At 39.1% G+C, this 23,122-nt stretch overlaps 1 protein-coding gene across 1 annotated transcript in view; it reads left to right on the forward strand.

Annotated features, from left to right (window-relative positions):
• The window catches only part of cd36 (CD36 molecule (thrombospondin receptor)), a 30,285-nt gene extending 10,893 nt beyond the window's left edge, over window positions 1-19,392 (forward strand). Inside the window, exons 4-12 of the mRNA XM_048554181.2 lie at window positions 1,382-1,555; window positions 5,528-5,619; window positions 8,437-8,486; window positions 8,964-9,033; window positions 10,826-11,013; window positions 13,033-13,151; window positions 14,241-14,314; window positions 15,243-15,297; window positions 18,313-19,392. Of these exons, the coding sequence (XP_048410138.1) occupies window positions 1,382-1,555; window positions 5,528-5,619; window positions 8,437-8,486; window positions 8,964-9,033; window positions 10,826-11,013; window positions 13,033-13,151; window positions 14,241-14,314; window positions 15,243-15,297; window positions 18,313-18,516 (1,026 nt within the window). The 3' untranslated portion in view covers window positions 18,517-19,392. The remainder of the gene's footprint in view (window positions 1-1,381; window positions 1,556-5,527; window positions 5,620-8,436; window positions 8,487-8,963; window positions 9,034-10,825; window positions 11,014-13,032; window positions 13,152-14,240; window positions 14,315-15,242; window positions 15,298-18,312) is intronic.
• The last annotated feature ends 3,730 nt before the right edge of the window (window positions 19,393-23,122 follow it).

Here is a 23,122-nt window from a genome sequence, read left to right on the forward strand (position 1 = left end):
TCCCCAAATTATTAGAGTTCCAGTCAGAATACCATAAACACTCAAGCTCCTGTTTGAACATGAATGAAATGGCTCCTGTTTATTTAAATTTACCCTCTCCTTCAATTGGTTGCACCAAGGTTAATTTATAAAGAATCCCCTCCTTCGTGAATAATTTTCTCCCATAACAAATGAGTTTATGTTTTAAAAGGAGTCAATTTAATCAGTCTTACTTGAGTAAATAGAAGAGTGAGTTTCTTAGTTACTAAAGTGAGAAGAAATCATAACTAATTCCAAAAATAAAAGGATATCCAATGCAGTTTCTGGGTCACTTGTAATGAGTAGTTAATGGAACTTTGACATTTGAACAATTGATTTCAGGATTCTTGGGTTGTAAGGTTCATTGAAATTCTTTTGCCCTGTTCCCTGTTGACTGGCTTAGTGTGACTAATTAGCTTCTAGAGAGAAAGTATCTTTTCCCTTTCTTTGCTTGTGTTGCAAGGGTATTTAGAGGCTATTCTCAAAGCTGTGACACTCACTGAACGTTTGTGTCTATATACTGGAACGATAGACCACTAACACTTAGCAAGCAGTTGGAAGGTCAGTTTTAACTTGTCCCTGTTGAAAGGAGAAAGTGCAAATTTGTTTCTCACCCAATTTCCTCATTCTTTAAATTATAATTTTCATAGTCTGAGATACTGAAAGGGGTTACTGTTTGATTTATAATTCATTTCTGACTTTGAAGCTTCTTTGACACTTGAAGGTATGCCATTCTAATGGGCGAATCTCCAGGCACTCACTGAATTTACATCCATGGTCATTTGTATGGCAGTTGTACCCCTATTTTGTTGAAAAGATCTATTGAAATTAAGGTTAGATATGTCTATAATTGTTCTAGAGTTAAGGTCTACCTTTGTGACATTAGCAATTGATGTAATTGCTCCGAACAAATTCTTAAAATCTAAGTGATGAAAATAAGAACAGGAAGGATAGACAATTTTTTTTAACTCAGAAAATAATAAAACTGTACAAATAGTTGACAGGTACATGAAAGGGTGAGCTGCTGGGCTTTTTGTGTGAGAAGATCATGGGCACGCTAGACAAGTAGTCTCATTAACCTTCAACTTTGTGACAAAGATGAGAGTCAGACTCCAGAAACAATAGAGGAAATGTTTCTCTTGTTAATTGATGACAAAAACTTCCTGTGACATGGAAACATTTACAAATTATATCAGAAGACAGCTAGTGGGTGACAAATATCAGATAGTTTCCTTCTTTCTATCTGAAGCATTTCTTTGCCTTATAGTTGTATTTGATGGACGAGAGTAAATAGAACCGTAAGTATGATATCAATTCCATGTATTGGAGTTGCTGAGTACTGAAATATTTCTATTTTTCACAGACCTTACCATCTTTATTTCCTGTTGAAAGTCATGGTTTTGTCAATCTTTTCCTGAAACTGGCAAAGGCCTCTTTGTTCCAGAATAGAACAGTGGGTGAATTACTTTGGGGATATGAAGATCCAATACTGAAACTGGCAAATTACAAAGACACGATTACTGGTATATTTTACCCAGTAAGTATTGAAATATTAGCCTTAAGTTTTAATGTTCTCAGTGATATAGCCTGAGTTGCTGAAAATTCAGAAAATCACCATGTCATGACAATTATTTTTTGACTAATTTTAAACACTATTCTGAAAATCACATGGAACAGTCATGACAGGCAAAGCTCACTGCCGAGAAACACGAAGAGCGTTTATCTAACATTACTTTGAGAATATGCAAGTATTTTTTGAGCTTACTTTGATTCTCATCAAACCCAATGGATTGGGTGCAAAATGGAAGTGTTGTTAGAAGAGAACAAATGGAAAAGGTGGGTGAAAATCACTGTGAAACCTACTGCTGTAATGAAGCCAGCAAAATTAGCTGAAAATAAAGTTTATTTTCTTGTAATGAAGTTTATTTATTATTAAGATTTCTGCTTTGCCCAGTGCAGTTGTGACACTTTTGTTTGATTACGAATCATTTGGTTTGAACAGAAGGTAAGGCCTGATGGAGTAGGGGGTAATATATTATAGGTCGGGTTTCATAACAAAAGAAACAAAGAATAGAGTAGGGTCAGAGATAATAAGAACTGCAGATGCTGGAGAATCCGAGAAAATAAGGCGTGGAGCTGGATGAGCACAGCAGGACAAGCAGCATCTTAGGAGCATAAATGCTGACGTTTTGGGCCTAGACCCTTCATTAGAAATGGAGGAGGGGTAGAGGGTTATGAAATAAATAGGGAGAGACAGGGAGGTGGATCGAAGATGGTTAGAGGGGAAGATAGGTGGAGAGGAGACAGACAAGTTAAAGAGGTAGGGATGGAGCCAGTAAAGGTGAGTGTAAGTGGGGATATAGGGAGGACGGACAGGTCAATGGGGCGGGATGAGGTTAATAGGTAGGAAATAGAGGTGTGGCTTGAGGTGGGAGGAGGGGATAGGTGAGAGGAAGAACAGGTTAGGGAGGTGGGAGGAGCTGGGCTGGTTTTGGGATGCGGTGGGGGGGTTAGATTTTGAAGCTTGTGAAATCCACATTGATGCCATTGGGCTGCAGGGTTCCCAAGCGGAATATGAGTTGCTATTCCTGCAACCTTTGGGTGGCAACATTGTGGCACTGCAGGAGGCCCAGGATGGACATGTCATCTAAGGAATGGGAGGGGGAGTTGAAATGGTTTGCGACTGGGAGGTGCAGCCGTTTATTGCGAACCCAGCATAGGTGTTCTGCAAAGCGGTCCCCAAGCCTCAGCTTGGTTTCCCTGTTATGGAGGATGCCACAAAGGGAACAGCAGATGCAGTATACCACATTAGCAGATGTGCAGGTGAACCTCTGCTTGATGTGGAAAGTCTTCTTGGGGCCTGGGATGGGGGTGAGGGAGGAGGTGTGGGGGCAAGTGTAGCACTTCCTGCGGTTGCAGGGGAAGGTGCCGGGTGTGGTGGGGCTGGAGGGGAGTGTGAAGCGGACAAGGGACTCATGGAGAGAGTGGTCCCTCTGGAAAGCAGGCAAGGGTGGGGAGGGAAAAATGTCTTCTGATGAAGGGTCTAGGCCCGAAATGTCAGCTTTCCTGCTCCTAACATGCTGCTTGGCCTGCTGTGTTCATACAGTAGGGTCAAATGGTACATCTTCAAATTGGCAAGCTGTAATTAGTGAAATGCTGCTAGAGTCAGCATAGGATCTTCTGCTATTTAAAATCTGGAGTGAAGACTTAGATATTCACACCTGGGCTTTTGTGCATTGTAATAGTGTCCCTCTATCTGAGCCACAAGGATTGGGTTCAAGTCCCAACTGTTCCAGAAGTGTATAATAAAATCTCTGAATGGGTTGTTTGGAAAATATCTAGATACAGAGAATGAGAGGAATATATCCAAGTTTGTTGTCAATACAAAACCGGATGGAATTGCAAGCAATAGGGTAACCCTAACCCTATCGCAGGTGCAGAAAGGTGACAAAGAGATATGGACAACAGAGTACTTACAGATGGATTTCACTGTGAGGAAATGTGAGGTTATACACTTTGATAGCTGGGATGAAAATACATTTTTTTCAAAGCTTGTTTCATTTTTAAATGTTAATGTTAAAAGAAATTTGTTGGACTTGTACAAACAGCACAGAAAGTTAGCAAGTTATTAGGTAGACAAGTGAGTGGCGGTCATTACTCCATGGGTTTAGAATACAGAACGAGGAAGCCTTGTTCAAATTGTGTAGGATTTTGGTAAAACCACAACTGGAATACTGTATTTATTTTGGCTTCTATATTTAAGAAAGGATAAACTTGCTTTTGAGGCAATACAGCAAAAATTCACAGATTAGATTCTGGGATGAGAATGGTCCCCTATGATGAGAGGCTGAGTGAACTGGGCCTTTACTTTCTATAGTTTATGATCCCACTGAAACAGAAAATTCTGAAGGAATTTGGCAAGATAGACACAGAGAGTTTGTTTCCCCCAACTGTGAAATGTAGAACATAAGGGCATACTCTCAGGTTAAGGATCAATCATTTGGCATTGTGATGTGGAAAAATCTTTTTAATCATTCACAGGATGAGGGTGTCATTGGCAAGTCCAGAATTTATTTCCCATCACTAATTGCCCATGGGACACTTAAGAGTCTATTGACACACGTAGTCCTGACCAGGCAAGGACATTAGTGAATCAGATGGGCTTTTTCCTGACAATCAATGTGGTCATCATTAGATACCTAGTTCCAGATTTTCATTTAATCCAAATAACACCATCTGTCAGGATTCAAATCCAGGTCCCTAGAATTTTACCTGGATCACTGGATTAACAGCCCAGCAATAATACCACCTGGCCATAGCATCCTTCTCTTCAGTCAAAATTGAGGAACTTTGAAATTGCGTATCCTAAAGGGTTGTGATGGGCCATTGATGCTTCTTTGTAAGTATACGTAAGACCGAGATGGATAGATTTCTAGACTCTTAAGGAAACAGGGTATATGGGAAGTTGGGCAGGAAATTGGAGGTGAGGTGTTGTGTTGGATGGTGGAGCAGGTTCAAGGGGCCCCGGCATAATGTATTGCTCCTTATATTTCTTAGATTTGTTGGACCTCCCAGCCAACCATGACATACACGGTGTGTATTTTCACCATCTGAGTATTTGCTAGGTTGCTGTGCATCTTATTTAGCAGATTTATTGCAGACCAAGGCAGACATGGATCTGGTTTTAAATCTAAACCATTTATTTTGAGAACTTTGAAAACATCTAAGAACTTGTGGAGGTTTTCACACATGCAGTCTTCAAAGGGAGCTCCAGGACTTTCCGGGGACACTGTGTTGCTGATTCAGTCACAGTTGTACCCACAGGCTGAAGTAATCAAGCAGAATGATATCAATCGATGAACAGGTCAACACACTCAAGTACAGAGCAATTATCATTAGATATTACATCAAGCAAGAAGAATAGGTCAGGAAATGTTCCTGATGTCCTGAATTTTTGGGTTATGAACACAAATAGCATATGGCGTTCTTATAGGACTCACTAGGGTCAATGCAGGAAAAAACATTTCCCCTGGTTCTGGGGTGTTCATGAACCTAGGGGCCCAGTCTCATAAGGGACAAGCAATTCAGATTTTTTTACTCAAAAGTGGTGAACATTTAGGACACCTTACCCAAGAGGGCTATACAGGCTCAGGCCTTGTATATAGTCAAGATGGAGACTGATAGCGTTCTAAAGCTGTCAAGCAATATGGCGATAATATGGGGCACATGATATCAAGAGGGAAGGTCAGCCATGGTCTAGTTGAATGGCAGAGCAGACTTGAGAAGCCATACAACCTGATCCTTCTCCTATTTCCTATGCTTCTGAGGAAAGTTCTGAAACAGCCCAGACGTTAACAGAAAATGACTGACAAGCCTTTGAAAAATCAGGTCCACTTGTTGTTTCATTTTAAGTTGTTTTTGGCCTGACAGTTGATTGTAATTCTTGGATTATTGCTGTAATTTATTATGATGCAATAAGGTTAATATCTTGTCTTGGCTGTCTCTCTAGTACAATGGAACATCGGATGGAATTTATAATGTATACACAGGAAAAGATGACATTAGCAAAGTTGCAATCATTGACCGCTGGATGTACAAGAAGTAAGAGTAAAATGGTTAATCTTTTCATGTATTCTTAGAACACATTTAAAAATTAGTTGTATTTTAATGGCTTCTCGGCATGTGTGACAAAATGCAACATTTCCAAAAAATGTTTTACAAAAATATACAGTTTGTAACAATAGCTATTCTATCCTTCTATGATTTTTATTGTACAAGTTTAAATGTTAAAATGTGGTACTCACTAAAACTCATGCCTAGATTTTCACTTCCAGGTCACATTGGGGATATTTCCCAGTTTTGCAAACCCATCTTAGGAAAAAATTACCCAGAAGTTGGGATTTTTATTCCATCATTGTGAGGTTAGCCAGGAGCTGGCTTGAGAAGTGTGGAATGACAGTGGAGAGTGCCACCTGCAGAGGCTGGTGCAAGACCTGTCTCTATATACTGGCACTCTGTGGACGTTTCAGAGAGGAAAAGGATTAAAACAACAAACAGCCTTCCAGCCTTCATCCCTCATACTGCCTCAATCTCCTCATACAGTCCTAATGCCACCTATGCCATTGCACTCATTCGCCATGACCTCTCAAACTGTCTGTGCCAATCTCTGCCTCAATGTGCCTTTATACCATCCATGTCAATCTATGCCTAATACCCAACCCCATATGTCCCTTTACAGCTCCCATGCTAAATTATGCCCATGTGCCCAGCATTCCTGGCCCTTTATAGCCCGTATCTAATTTCTGCTTCCTACCCATCACCCATTTTCTATGTGCCTAAAATGCCAACTCACCCAGATCCTCAGGACCAATGCCGAGATGAAATTAAATAAAGTCCTATAAAATTAAATTCTCCATATGTAATACACATTGTATATTGACTTCATGCTATTGAATGATACATTCCTGAAGGTTAAAGATAACCCAGTTACTACACTTACATTCTTCAACTTCAACTACATGTTTACAATAAAGTGCATAATCCCTATAATAATCAATGTTGAAATTTATAGTCATACTTCAAAAACTGAATAATGTCTCAGACATAACAGTAAAACTGAAATAGCAGGCACTCCTCTTTGATCATGAACGATTGTGAACTCAGTCATATGACACTAACCAGCGATGAAAACCCATCACGTATGTATCAATCGACAGAGAGAAATAAAAAACAATTTTTTTAAACACTCCAGGCATTTCTTTCAAAGATTTAGGATTTTTAACTGCCTTGACAGCTACCTTGAACAAGTGATATTGACATTTCTCTTTGATAAGTCCTTTTTGAAAATTCCTTTCGATAGTTCCCTTCGACAGTTGTGAACATGCGAGTTAGTCGTAGAAACAGTCCATTTGGCTCCTTGAACCATAACAAGATTATGGCTGATCTAAATGAAACCTCAACCCCACTTTCCTACCTGCCCCAATATCCTTTTACTCCCTTGGTCATCACAAATTGACCTTTGTTAAAAATATATTGAAAAACAGTGCTATTATCGCTCTCGGGGTGTGGAGTTGGCAGGGTGGGAGAGAGTTAAAACCCTAATGATCTTTCAAAGGAAATATTTGTCCTCATCTCACTCCTAAATACAAGACCAATTCCTTCTGATTCATGCCCCCCAAGTTTTGGTTCCTCCCATCAGATTAAACATTCTTCAGCACGCAACCTGCTAAGTCCCTTCAGGATCTTTTATCTTTCAGTAAAATCATTCTTCTAAACTCCAGTGGATACAGTCCCAACCTTTTTGCATAAGATAACTCCTCATCTCTGGTATCTGTTGAATGAACCTTCTTTGAGCTGACAGGTTGGTAGACAATTCCAATGATCTCACAGTTAATGAGTTTATGCACTATTTACACACAAAGGCACGTCCCACTGCAAAAGCATACCTTAATTCCTCAAAGGACCTCTGACTGCTCCAAACGTGTCCCAGGACCCTATGCAAAGGAATATCCTACCTATCCAAATGGATTCTCTGGCTATCCAACCAATTCCACTGAGTCCTGACCTGCTTTTACCAGGTCTGTTTTGTGCATAAAAACAGAAAATGTTGAAGAAACTAAGCAGATCTAGCAACATCTGTCAAGAGAAACCTGAATTAATGTTTCAAGTCCAGTGATTTTTCATCAGGGCACAAATCTGTGCACTTCATGATTCAGGCATCTTTGTCTCGAGAATCAAACAGGAGTGGAGGCAGCTGCTGAGCTCTATTGGCACCTACCTCTGTGAAATGTACAAATGTGAAATGTGACATGTGCCCATTTCTGCCTTTGCAATAATAGTAAATGCTGCGTTCAGGGTCAGGATTTGTGAACTTTGGGTGTATCCACCATTTTTTACCATAACAAAGGCCTGAGTTACACACCAAATCATTTCTGACCCATGTTTACAGAGTTATAACAAGATATTTGCATCTGTCAAAACTGAATTTTAAGTTACATTGTGTGGATCACTTAGATTCTTATGTAGTTAGGAAAAAGCAGCGTAAACTGTTTGAGCGTTTTTCACTACACTACATAACACACTTCATCTTGCTGAATCAAAGGACCAAAAAACAAACTATTACACAAAGTTATTATGTTGTCCAACCTGAGTTTTATAGATGAGTGCAAGAAGCATACATGCCTAGATTGTGGATTTATAGTCCAGATTAAGTAGTCATTGTGCACATTTAGTCAGTTTACCTGTTACAAAATGGACATATGAAACTCACCACCTTACCATTGATAAGCAGTTTTATTGTAATTTACAGCAGCATGTTTTGGAATGTTTTACTATCTTTTATCTTTTATTGTCTTTTATCTAATGAATTTAAAATTTTGATGTTACTGCAACCTGAATCATAATTGTGCTTTTTTTCAGAAAACTGACTTTCTGGAATGATTCATTCTGTGATATGATCAATGGCACAGGTAAAGTGATTGTCTAAATTATCATTATCCAAACTGTATCAAAAAGGCAGTATTGAAAATCTGAAGAAATATAGGTCAAGATATCGCATCTTTGAGCTGCTCAGCTCCCTCCATCTTGTTAATGGTCAGGGATCAAACGAATGTGAAGACTAGAAAATGCCAATCCAGCAATATGGATTACTAACATCCTACTCCAGTTAGAATCAAAGGGGCCAATTCTATTGGTTGTAGATGGGTTTGCAGTTCTGTTTCTCATAACAAACTAACATATACCATCATCATGGACAGATGGACAGATAGCAGGATCAGTGAGAAATTACAATCCGTTGTCTGTCTGTGAGTGCTTGAGTATAGAAAATCACATTCAATATTCATGTTATCTACAAATTGCCAATATCATGGTACCTACAAATAATAAAATATGCTACTGTGTGCTCATTGACTGCCAATTTTCATAAAAAACTTTTTCTTTGACAGATGCAAGCTCATTTCCACCATTTGTTCATGATAGGGAGAAATTATATTTTTTCTCGTCTGACATTTGCAGGTAATGTACCGATGAGAATATATATAAAGCATGTAAATATTTAACTACTTCAAAGGGAAGTGTTGTAACTGGCCACATAATGTGATGTTAAATTTAAAAGTTTTACTCAAGGTACAAAGGCACTGCCTTATATAAGTTAGGGACTGAATTCCTCAAACGGCAGCTGCAAAATTTCTGTCATCAGAATCAGTTATATTTGAGTGCCACTCTCAAGAAACTGGCCTTAAACTTGCTTTGCAAACAAATAAGTGACGAGTCAACCAGTGGTTGTCAAAGCTGACTCGTTCCCTGATAAATCTGAGATCACAAGGTGTAGAGCTGGATGAACACAGCAGGCCAAGCAGCATCTGAGGTGCAGGAACACTGACGTTTCGGTAGGCCCATAACATCAGCCTTCCTGCTGCTGTGATGCTGCTTGGCCTGCTGTGTTCATGCAGCTCTACACCTTGTTATCACAGATTCTCCAGCATCTGCAGTTCCTACTATCCCAGATAAATCAGTTTTGGATCGATGATGTTGGTTATTACAAAAGACAAAGTTCATTGAAGAATTTGAGGAAGGAACAGTCACTTTAATTCAATCAAACCTTGTTGGTGGCCGGGAGGAAGCAGAGAATAAGTGCATGAAACAAAATGAGGTGAATAAAACAAATAAAGAGATGAGGGAATCCAAGAAAAAAAATCCCAAAGCACAATGTAATGACTGTACTTTAGGTTGGACATATATGATACAAAAGATCCTGTTTTACATTCAAATGACGGAGTAGCTCGGTTTGTCACTCCAAATGTACAGCTAATTATATACCCTTATATAAAATATAAAATGAGATGTGGGGAGATAATTATGGGATTAAAAGCAACAATGAGGCAAAGCGTTTTATGAACATTGATACAATTCTATGGCAATGTTTTGAAACAGAGTAGATTAGTGCTCACCTTCAACATTTATTCCTCAACCAAAATCATTAAAGACCAGATTATCTGAATGATGATCTTGAGTGTTGTTGGAGCTGCACACATCCAAACAAGTGCAAAGTATTTGATAGCAACTTCTGAGCTGTGCTATGTTGATGTTGGAGAAGGTTTTGGGAGTGAAGAGGTGATTTACTCACTGCAGGTTTCCTAGCTTCCAACCTGCTGTTGTAGCCACTGTCTCTATATGGCTCATTCAGATCAGTTTCTGGATAATGGATATTGATAATGGCGATTCACTGAAGGCAATGCATTTGGCTGTAAGATGCAATAGTTAGAAACAAACAAAGAAACAAAGAAACCTACAGCACAGGAACAGGCCCTTCGGCCCTCCAAGCCTGCGCCGATCAAGATCCTCTGTCTAACTTCATCTATTTTCTAACGGTCTGTGTCCATTTGCTCCCTGCCCATCCATGTACCTGTCCAAATATATCTTAAAAGACGCTAACGTGTCTGCATCTACCACCTCCGCTGGCAACGCGTTCCAGGCTCCCACCACCCTCTGCGTAAAGAACTTTCACTTGCTTGTTGCTTTTAAACCTGCCAACTCTCACACCCAAACTCACGTGCTTATCCAGGTTAAATTATACTCCTTGCTCCACCATATATTCAGACTATGTAATTAAAGAAGCTACACTTGCTGCTCATGCACACTTAGTATACATTGTGGGTGCATCTGTAATGCTTAGATATGTGATGAAAAGACAACAGCAGATTTAAGTCAGTTATCAGCACCTAGAAAAGTTGCCTAGAGCACAATCTGAGTCATTAGTTGCAATGGATAAACAAAGCAAACTCACTTTTATTGATTCCCCATGTAGATCTATCTTTGCAGAATATGAACAAAAGATAACTCTGAAGAGAATCCCTGTTCTTCGTTTTGTTGTTCCTCCTCAAGCTCTTGCATCTTCTGTTGAGAATCCTGACAATCACTGTTACTGCAAAGATATGAGCGTTTCAGAAAATTGCACCTTTGGAGGAATCCTTGGTATTAGTGTTTGCAAAGAGGGTAAGTACTGCAGGCTATGAATGCGTGAAAGCAATACTAGTGAATTGTCTGCTAGGCCGTAGCAAATCTGTCTGAAAGCAATCTAAATCTGAAACATTAACTTAGCTTATTTTCTTTTCTGCTGAGGCTTTGCATGTGGAATTTGCCATTCAAAATCAGTGGGATTTTACAATGAATTTCATTACTTCATAAAGTCTTTCCTTCAAATATGGAACCAGTAGATCTTAAAAAAAAACTGCTTTTGAGTCATGACTTCCACTTAACCTCATTATAACATCGGCATCTGCTTAGCTAAGAAATGGCACGGATCTAGTTTATGTCCAAAACCATCCATTAGTGACTGCTAGACTCAGTCAGGTGGAACTTCTGAAGGGACAAACTGTAGGACGGTTGTCGAGGCTTCTGCTATAAATTTAAAAGTTTTACTCAAGGTACAAAGGCACTGCCTTATATAAGTTAGGGACTGAATTCCTCAAACGGCAGCTGCAAAATTTCTGCTATAAAACATAATCTTCAAAAGTTTAAACAGGTCTTAGAAAAGATAACAAAAAATTTAACAAATAGGAAATGGAGCACAACAATCCACTTGTAAATATTCCTAAAACAAGATTACAAGTACATGCCATGTTGACTTGTGACAAAATAACTGCAACAGTGACTGATTTTCCCAGATGTAGTCCTCTGTTCTGTTTTGAATTCCTGGATTAAACAATGAAGCTGCCACGCTACATGTTAGCTACCTGCCATGTACCACATATTAAAGATATTTTTCCAATTATTCGCAAAGATTAACGAGTTGATTTTGAGCAGGTCTGCTAATGAATACCACGCTAAGAAAGTCAAATCTGAGAAATAAATGGTTCAATAGTATTTCTTATAGTTGGATTAGTTTAAGGCTTTACTGGCTCCATAAATGGAAGTTCACGTGATCAAAATGTCTGCAAACTTTGATTATTTGAGATCCGCATTTCAGTTTAATGCACAGTTCTGTTTCTGTAAGCAGTAGTAGGACCTGCTGAGTGAACAGAAAGAATAAATCAAGTTCTGCATATAATGAGATGGTTCCTGAGCTGTTTGGGCAACAAAAACAAAATGACAAGGAAAGGAAGCCAGTCATGGTTGGAGATGTAGGTTGTAGTGTTAAATAGACAAGGTACTTTATATAAGACAAAAGCAACTTATTACGGATGCTGGAAAACAGAAATATATAGATTGTCAACAGGAGTCAGGCTGCATCTACAAAGACAGAAACAGAGATAATATTTCCTGTTGATGACACTTTCTCCTGCTTGGAACACATTATAGATCTAACATATTGTTTTTAGCAAGGACAAAGACAAGCAAAGGGTAAAGTGCCATGTGGAGGTGGTGTGTGCTATGTGTCATGGTCAAGGGGAGAAAAGGACAACGTGGATAGTCTATAATAAACAATACATATCAGAAGTACAGCTGAGGAAGGTGACACCCTTGGAAACAGATGTGATAAAAGCTGAGAAACTGGGAGAATGGAACATAATCTTACTAGGAAGCAGGGTGGGAGGAAGTGTAGTCGTAATAGGCAAGGAAGCTACTGGACTTGGAGTAGGTATTCAGTGAAAGCCTGTCCCCAGAAATTGAGGTAGAGATATTGAGAAAGAGATGGACCAGTTGAGGAAAGGATGGCAAAAATGGCATTGAGACAGTCAAAAATGTACCCTAAAATGAGATGGGTGAGGGGTGATTGGGAAAGAGTTCACATCAAAATAGAATGCACTTGGTTTGGAAGAACAATGGTTTGGATGGGCTGAATGGCCATTCTCATTTTTATGCTTTTTCTGATCGTTCGTTGTGTCTTTTCAAAATGCAGTTCATTTATTTTTTTGATGGACCAGTGCCTAACCTTCATTGATTATTAGATTCCTTCTTCAAAATTAGTGATGTACAAAGTTGTTATAATGTGACCTAAATTCTATCTCCTGAGGTACTCCATTCATCGTACTGTATCTTGCAACTGCATGTAATAGTATGTTTCAATTTCAGGCAAACCTATTTATATTTCACTCCCTCACTTTCTATATGCAAGTGATGAAATCGTGAACGCAATTGATGGGATAAATCCCAATAAGGAAGCACATCAAACCTATCTGGATGTGGAACCTGTAAGTGATTATTTTAGTTTTTAAAAGCATTTTACTTCCTTCATCATTGTTTGAATGCATTTTCACCTATTTCCAGCGAAAGCAGTGAGTAATTGTGTTCTCTCAAGAAATAATTAATGAGTTGGAAAATGACTGTGAGAATATCACAGCTCAGCTATTTTCCTCTTCTGACATTTTCACCACGAGTAAATTTACCCCACATCCTACTTCCAGTATCGAGAGCTAAATAAAGCTGTCACGAAAACATTGCAAAAATATCAAGTGTTTAGGACTTTACTAATATTTTTCCAAGTAGGAGTTGCTGTAATCTTCCCAGACCATGGGACTGCTCTCTCATTAAAGAGGTAACTTGTGGCACTTTAACCTGAGGTTAACCTGCTTCAGGCAAGGGGAAAGGCTAAGAAGGAGAGTCCATATGGTAACCTCAGACATACAGTATATAGACTGTGATTGATGGAATATTGGTTTTGGTATGTGCAGTTGTAATTTTGTAATTAGGTGTAATTTGCCTTTCCAAAATGAATCTCCTGAGCCATGTAATTTTCCTCCAGGAGCTATGGATCTCTAGGATAAGCAGAGTTTTGCTTAATTGATCAAGAATTAACAGCATTTGTGAAGCTTATGAAGTGGTTTCATATGGGATAGGGGAAATGGAATTAACTCTTAGCAACCCACAGTGCGGAAACATAGCGGGATTGGAGAGTTGAAAACTCTAAACTGTGAAATCAAACTTCCAACTCCTACCTCCTTTTTTTAACTGATGTGGTTTGGGAAAAGGGTAATGACACACAGATTGGGCCATTTCTTGTTTCTCAAACATGGCCACCGCTTTACATTTAATGCGCATGTGCTTGATCTTCCAGCAATCTGGAAGCTCGACCAATGATGGGTAGAACTTCAGAGAGCAACTAATGGGATTTGAAAATTGTAACAGTATAATGCAGATTTCACACTGAGACATACTGTTCAGGATCATGCACTCCCTGGATGGGTTAAATTACCTATTTATCTCATACACATGATATAATCTTTAATATTTTATAATTTTTTTTGCTGACTTATAACTTCACACTTTCTTCCTCCTTGCAGATCACTGGATTTACTTTGAGAGTTGCTAAACGAATACAAATCAACTTAATGTTTAAACCATCAAAGCAAATTGAGTATGTTTGATTTTTTGTATGTATTATCAAAACATATCCAAGTAATTATACCAAATAATAGTAGAATTGAAATGCATTTAGATGATAAATTCCTAGGGTGAAGAAGATATTAAATTTCAGCCAGAACTTTATGGCAAAAATAAATCAGGCAAATACTAGCGATTCCAATCATTAAGCATTCATATTGTATTCATATTATATCATAAGGTGCTTCATGGAGGCAGAAATTAAGATAAGACGCCAAGGAAAGGAATATCATGCAAAAGCTTGTTTTTTTCTTAATTTAGAACAGCTTTAAGGAGTAGGGAGAGCTGGGCAGAACTCCAGCGTGAGGATTTGACAGAGTCAATGGTGGGAATAAGGATGAAGAGTCTATAAAGGGTCACAGTGAGGGGAAAGGCAAGTTTGGGCAGGGTGTTGTAAAGCTGAAGGAGTTTTCACAGGAAGTAGGAGGGGGTTGAGTAATCTAAATACAAGATGACAAACCCAAACAAACAGACAAAACGGGCCCAGAAACCATAACCACTCTCCCCTACATCAAAGACATTTCCGAAATGACTGCCAGACTACTCGGACCTCTTGGCATCAGGGTAGCCCACAAACCCACCAACACACAATGGCTACAAGATGATAAATTTGAAACTTTATAGCATTGATAACCAACAAGGGTCCGTGAATATGGGGCAAGTGCAACCATTTAAAGGATGAGATACATAGAACAGAGTTTTGGAGGAACGGAAGATTATGAAGAATAGAGACAGTAAGTCGACCAGCATAGTATGGGAGATATGTTAAAATAAAGCACCATTTCACAGACAAACTGCAAAAATTATGATTTGGATTAGAAACTGTTCAGTCATGTGACAAGCTCATAGTTACTGAAAATGGATGTTGCATGTTTTTTAAACAGAATATTTTTTCTCTGTAGCATATTAAAGAATATTAAGAAGCCAACATATTTTCCACTTGTTTGGCTCAATGAGGTAAGGGGATATTTCAAACTGCAGCTTTATATTCATAAACATAGGTTCTACTAAAAAGGCAAACACAAATATTGATGTTATTGTATTTTCTGTTCTTAGTGACACCTAGAATCAGTACTGTAAGCAAGTTTATTTAAATCATACCAAAATGCAAACACATGAATGAAGTGCAGCCATTCAAACCCTCTGGCCTTCTCTGTCATTCAGTAAAATCACAACTGATCTGATTATATAATTTCAAAAAAGTCTTTGAAAACAGAATGCATTGTAGTGTGAGGGTATACCACAAGATAGTAAATAATGTAAGCAAGTGGAAGGATTTAGACTCATGAATGCAGGACAAATACATCACTACAAATGTAGATATGGGAAGAACAACTAATAAAGATGGTGGGAAATTAACCACAAAAGGAATAACTTAGAAGAAGAAAATAATTTGAAGGATATATGTATTTTTGATCCTGTGTTGGTGTAACGTTGATTGCTATCCCTTGGTGTCTTGAGGCTATTAGCATTAACAATTCAATTTGGAATCATATATATATATCGTTATAAAGCAGAGGTCGACTCCACTTTGAGAACTAGTACCGAAACACCCAGAGATGCTCACCTGAAACTAAAATCTGTTAAAAGAAGTGTGAAAAATGGTATAACCTGCCTCTCACCATCAACCTGTTATAAAGATGTGGTTAAATGAAACAGACTCCTTTCACTCACTCTGTAATCAGCACGTAACAATTTATTTATCTAACTCTACAATGAATAGATTAACTGAACTGTTAAAAAACTGAAAATTCCCCCTTAACTACGCACTATTCCTGAATAAAACAAAATTCTAATGGTATGCTGTTACAATAAATACAAATCCCTCATATAAACCAAAATAATAAAAAAAAATCAAAACTCAATCTCTCAAAGCCAAGATATGTCTTCCAGAATGTTTTGTGCCTTTTCCGCTGATCTTCAGTCAGTAACACCTTTCTCTGTTGAATTCTTGTATCAGGAATGTTAGCTAAGAGTGTCACTGTACCTTTAGTCAGATGTGGTTACTCTGAGAGCTTAGAAAATTCTGCAGGAGCCAGCTATTTTCTCGTTAGAACTAATGATTGTTAACTGTATCAGTTGGCAGTTGCTCCCACGCCAGTTTTCAAGTGGCCCTTTCTTTTACACCTTTAATGATCTATTAACTTCTTACAATAGGATTGGTCCTAGGTCGTCAAAACCATCAGATGTAAATTTAATTGGTTTTTAGTCTCTCAGTGCCTGGTTTAAATTAATTGGCTGACATTCAAACTGGTTGCCTTGCTAACAAAACAAAACTGCTGCCTGAATGCTAACCATACAGCCTCTGCTATAAACATTTCCATTTCAGGTACTCTGTGCACCTGCAAACTCAGACTTTTTTTTTCAAGTCTGTCAGCACAGAAAAAACACATTGTCTTTTAAACGGACATGCACTGCTTTCCCCATAGCATTTTACAAATGCCAACATTTACAAGCAACAACATTTTACAAACACCAAATTCTAACATCCTGCCTTCCCATCCACAAGCACTCTGCTTAACTTTGCAACAATATTATATACAGACACATATATTAAACATCTCAGTGGCAGGTTCCATGCAAAGGGAATTGCTCATATGATTCCCCATGCTATTCTCCGAAACTTGCTTCATTAACTATGCACTAAGCCTGTATGGTGCTCTACTCATCCGATATTCCCTTTCACCAGAAGCAAAAGTGTTTGCCACTGCTCGAACCTACTGAGATTCCCAGCATTAGCACCATTTTTAAAGGTCAGTGTGCATCAGGTCAAGTGTTGCCAACCAGAAGTATCCCTTCACATTGCACTCAGAGGTAGGGGAACTGAAAGGAAAAACTTCTGAGGGACAAATGGCATGGCTGACAGTTCATTCCCAATACAAGTGCATGTTTGTAAATGTATTGTTACTTCATAACAAAGCTGCAGAGGTGACCCATCCTTATCATAATCCCATCTTACAACCCTGTCTAAGGGAGTGCTACTCTTTCCCAATGCTCAGTGTAGCCGGACATTTTCTAATCATTCAAAGAGGGACCATCACACCCTGGAATGTCTTCAAAATGGCTGAAAAGGTTCACTCTCATTTAGCAACAACTAAAGTAAAGAAAAACGCAAGCGTAAACCTTATATACTTCTGGGAATAGACAGGGACTTCTGGCCTTACAAACAGCAACAAATGAATTATCAATGAGTGATCACCACACCTGGCTCACATCTATTGGAACTGAGGGTCAATTAATTCCTGTTTTGCTTGTTGCAACTAATGGTGCAGTGCTCTGTCATGTTGAAGGTGGTGTACAGCCTGCTCAAAATCTTTACCTGCTTCTCAGAAGACTGCTGCCCATCTCCCAGCTCTTCTATTTTCCAGATGTAGATGCCTATGTATTTGGACACCATCTGTTTACAGAAATCCGTCACTGTTCACTGCCTTTATTTTCTTCATTTCTATTATTTTGCTTACATAAATTTTATTGAGTTTCAATCTTTGATTCCGTAACAGTTTAGTTTGGTTGTGTAATACATTGTTTTCTTCTTCTGCAGTGAATATTGATACAAACTAATATTCAGTTTGTTCTGCCATTAGCTTAATTTCATTGATAAGTTAACAGCTTACAAGGCAACTGACAATCTTTAACTAATGTAGTTGTAAATTTCTTTACATTGGCCTTAATTCCACTTGCAAGTTTCTATTTCTGTTCCTAGCCATATCTTGTCATCTTTTACAGTTTTTTTCTGTCTAATTTTCCAGAATCTCTTCTTTTTTGTTGTTTGTATGCTTTGAAGGAGTTAAGTTACAAATCAATCATGACATAAATGAATCGCTTGAGATCTGAATAATCCACATCTGGTGTTCTAAGAATTGTATAATTAGTGGAACTTATTTGCAATTTTGCTTGCTGTCTGTACTGATAGAAGGTGATGCTATAATGTGCAATGCATAGAGAAGGTTCTGAACTTATTTTTAATCCTAGACAGGTACTCTTGATGATGAAACTGCAAAAATGTTCAGAAATTCGCTAACAACACCCATGACAACACTTGGTATTGTTCAGTTAACCCTGATGTGTTTTGGATGTCTGATGATCATTGCATGCATGGTTGCTTTGTGTCGAACCTCAAGCACCAAAAAGGCAATCAATAAACCTACTGATACAACTATTACAGCAATAAGTTGAAAGTTACGATCTGGGCCTATTTCAAAAGTCCTCAGGAATCCCAGGACAGAGAAACAACTTGTTGAAAAAATGATATAGATAATTGTAGGAAATTATAGAAAGATGTAAACACAAAATTCAAATGCCCACAATAAAGGATGTTCAGAGGTACAACCTTCAGAAGGACCAACATACTTTGAAAATCCAAGTTGACTGCAAAGACATCAAACGTTGAGTGTCATGAAGACTAATTGAGTTCTCAGCTGTACTCTTCACTGTCAGATATGGTTACCTGTTGTAAAATCAGAGCTGAATATCAGATGAAGATCCTGCAGGCATCATACATTGTTGACACGGTTCTCTTGGTTTTATCACAAGTTGATCAATGAACAGGGCTGTAATCACAATCAGTGTTCAAAGTTTAGGACAGCAATGTCACTGCAATGTGGTCTGCAATGTAGGGTAGAATGGGAAAAAATGAATCACTATTCCACTGTGAGGTACAGGTTACTAATTATGTTACTGTCTCTTCTGTGGTGTCAAGTCAAGTGTATATTTCACGTCTAATGTGTGGAGTTCAGATTTAGACTTTCATTTATTCTCTGCATCAGTTTTCAAAATATGCACAATAATATTGTGAGGAGAGAGAGAGTCAGCGAAAACAACATTTTGAGGGGCAAACAGAATATTATTGCCAATTGTGTAAGAATAATTGTGTCAGCATCATTAGTTTAACTGACTGTATTGTATATGTGATTGTATTGCCGAGTGAATTCTTCTTAATTCAGTTGGTGTCACTGCCTCCTTATAAACCCACTGCAATATTGCAGAGTGAAGCACTTTGACATGTATTGCATTTAATTAAATAAATTGTGCTTGCAAGTTTACCTTGTGAAACGTGGCCTGTATTATCTTAATTTCCTCAAAGGTGAAAGTTTTTCAATTATGAAGACTGTCAGCCTTGTCTTCAGAAGTTCCAGTTTTGTGTTTTTACCATTTTCTGAACATTATCAAGAGGAAAAATTCTGCCTTGACCTCAGACATTTGAATAATACTGAGAACAACATGAGTGGCAGTTGCTGGATTTTGGAAGTCATTTAGCCCGCCTACAAAAGTTGAAATCAAGTCAATATAGAAGCACAATTTGTGACTTTATAAAGATCGATACAATGAGTTCAATACATGCTTTTCCATGTTAGAAATTGTTGGCAGTTCTGACAAGTGAACAGATATCAGTCGCAACGGATACTCCCTTCTTATGATGCAGACTTGGTGTATAGTGACATGTACTGCTATTGAGTTTTAAAAATCCCCTTGACTCTCTAATTTTCATGCAAATAATCTATTGATAACTGTGCACTAACATGTAGAACAAGGTCCAGTCTGAAGTACATTTCCTTCTAGATCCAGCATAGATAGTGCTAACGATGGTGCAATATCTACAAGAATAATTTAGAAAATTGTACTTCAGGTCTGCCAAGACAAACTCATAAATTTTCATATCTACAGTTCTATTTAGATATATTCAGTAGAAGGCATGAGTTAAGTTTAAAGAATTTATTGATCACTAACTGTTTGTGGGATCTTGTTGCGTGCAGATTGATTGTTGCATTTCCCCATCTCATAACAGCGATGACAGTTCAAATGTACTTCATCGAGTTTGAAATATAAGGGCAGATTAAAGATTTTAAAGGTTAAATAAATACAATACCTTTCTCTTTACAAGAACATGACCTGCTTAGAAGCTTTAGTCTAACCAGAATGTGGTGCTGATGATAACATTTAAACATTTTCTGGCCCATAGATGCAATCACATTTATCTGTGCAACAAAGACCTCCATTTATTTGCACAGACCACACTGTATTACCGACAGTTGTGTGGATTCAGCAAGGCACTTCACAGAATTTTACCAGAAATGGGCTAAGCGTCAATTTAGATGCGTTTCATAGATCATAGAATCCCTACAGTGTGGAAACAGGCCCTTCACCCAACTGGCAAGGAAGGAGCTCAAAAATGGTCTGAGGAGAGCCAGGAGGGGGCACGAGAAAGGCTTGGCAGAAGGAATCCGGGAAAACACAAAGGCATTTTACACTTACGTGAGGAATAAGAGAATGGTCAAAGAAAGAGTAGGGCCGATCAGGGATAGCATAGGGAACTTGTGTGTGGAGCCTGAGGAGGTAGGGGAAGCCCTAAATGAGTTTTTTGCTTCTGTCTTTACGAAAGAAACCAACTTTGTAGTGAATGAAACCTTTGAAGAGCAGGTGTGCATGCTGGAATGGATAGAGATAGACGAAGCTGATGTGCTGAAAATTTTGTCAAACATTAAGATTGACAAGTCGCCAGGCCCGGATCAGATTTGTCCTCGGCTGCTTTGGGAAGTGAGAAATGCAATTGCTTCGCCACTTGCGAAGATCTTTGCATCCTCGCTCTCCACTGGAGTCGTACCTGAGGACTGGAGAGAGGTAAATGTAATTCCTCTCTTCAAGAAAGGAAATAGGGAAATCCCCGGCAATTATAGGCCGGTAAGTCTCACGTCTGTCGTCTGCAAGGTGTTAGAAAGGATTCTGAGGGATAAGATTTATGACCATCTGGAAGAGCATGGCTTGATCAAATACAGTCAACACGGCTTTGTGAGGGGTAGGTCATGCCTTACAAACCTTATCGAGTTTTTTGAGGATGTGACTAGAAAGGTTGATGAGGGTCGAGCTGTGGATGTGGTGTATATGGACTTCAGTAAGGCATTTGATAAGGTTCCCCATGGTAGGCTCATTCAGAAGGTCAGGAGGAATGGGATACAGGGGAACTTAGCTGCTTGGATACAGAATTGGCTGGCCAACAAGACAGCGAGTGGTAGTAGAAGGAAAATATTCTGCCTGGAAGTCAGTGGTGAGTGGAGTTCCACAGGGCTCTGTCCTTGGGCCTCTACTGTTTGTAATTTTTATTAATGACTTGGACGAGGGAATTGAAGGATGGGTCAGCAAGTTTGCAGACGACACAAAGGTCGGAGGTGTCGTTGACAGTGTAGAGGGCTGTTGTAGGCTGCAGCGGGACATTGACAGGATGCAGAGATGGGCTGAGAGGTGGCAGATGGAGTTCAACCTGGATAAATGCGAGGTGATGCATTTTGGAAGGTCGAATTTGAAAGCTGAGTACAGGATTAAGGATAGGATTCTTGGCAGCGTGGAGGAACAGAGGGATCTTGGTGTGCAGATACATAGATCCCTTAAAATGGCCACCCAAGTGGACAGGGTTGTTAAGAAAGCATATGGTGTTTTGGCTTTCATTAACAGGGGGATTGAGTTTAAGAGTCGTGAGATCTTGTTGCAGGTCTATAAAACTTTGGTTAGACCGCACTTGGAATACTGCGTCCAGTTCTGGGCGCCCTATTATAGGAAAGATGTGGATGCTTTGGAGAGGGTTCAGAGGAGGTTTACCAGGATGCTGCCTGGACTGGAGGGCTTATCTTATGAAGAGAGGTTGACTGAGCTCGGTCTCTTTTCATTGGAGAAAAGGAGGAGGAGAGGGGACCTAATTGAGGTATACAAGATAATGAGAGGCATAGATAGAGTTGATAGCCAGAGACTATTTCCCAGGGCAGAAATGGCTAGCACGAGGGGTCATAGTTTTAAGCTGGTTAGTGGAAAGTATCGAGGGGATGTCAGAGGCAGGTTCTTTACGCAGAGAGTTGTGAGAGCATGGAATGCGTTGCCAGCAGCAGTTGTGGAAGCAAGGTCATTGGGGTCATTTAAGAGACTGCTGGACATGTATATGGTCACAGAAATTTGAGGGTGCATACATGAGGATCAATGGTCGGCACAACATTGTGGGCTGAAGAGCCTGTTCTATGCTGTACTGTTCTATGTTCTATGTTCTATGTTCTAGTCCATACTGACCCTCAGAGCATCCCACCCAAACCCATCCCCAGTAACTCACCTAATCTACACATCTCTAAACACTTTGGGCAACTTAGCATGACTATTCCACCTAGTCTGAACTGTGGCAGGAAAGCAGAGCACCTGGAGGAAACCCATGCAGACACGGGAGATCATGCAAACTCCACACAGACAGCCGCCCGAGGGTGGAATCGAATGCGGGTCCCTGGCACTGTAAAGCAGCAGTGCTAACCACTGAGCCACAATCTCTATTCCCAATCCATTAGTCATTGCCTCTCAACTTCAACCTAATCTACTCTAGATGTAATTATTCAATATGTCCGCCATTCCAACATAGTCTTTGATAATATTCTTACTTTCAGTCTTTAGAAGACCAACATTGCTCCTGCCATCTGCTCTCCTTTCATGTAATTATAACATTTCTATTGATTTTGATGTCCCTTTCAGATTTCCTTTCATAATCCCTGTTAGTAGCTCTTATAAGCTGCTATGTGGTCCTTTGCTGGTTTTTGTATCTTTCCAATTGAGTAGGATCTGGGTTTTTGTTTGGAAATTGTATAAACTCTTTTTGCTGTCCTTGGCTGTTGTGTCTGTGAAGTCGATCTTTTCCCCTTTCAGGGGTATAGGTAGCAAAGGCAATATAAAATTCACAAGCTCAGCAACCTTTTCCTTTTTGCTCATACCAGTTATAACCTGTTTCTCTTTTAGACCTCTTCTGCACACATGGTGCTCA

This window comes from Stegostoma tigrinum, chromosome 25, assembly GCF_030684315.1.
Source record: "Stegostoma tigrinum isolate sSteTig4 chromosome 25, sSteTig4.hap1, whole genome shotgun sequence".
NCBI lineage: Eukaryota > Metazoa > Chordata > Chondrichthyes > Orectolobiformes > Stegostomatidae > Stegostoma > Stegostoma tigrinum.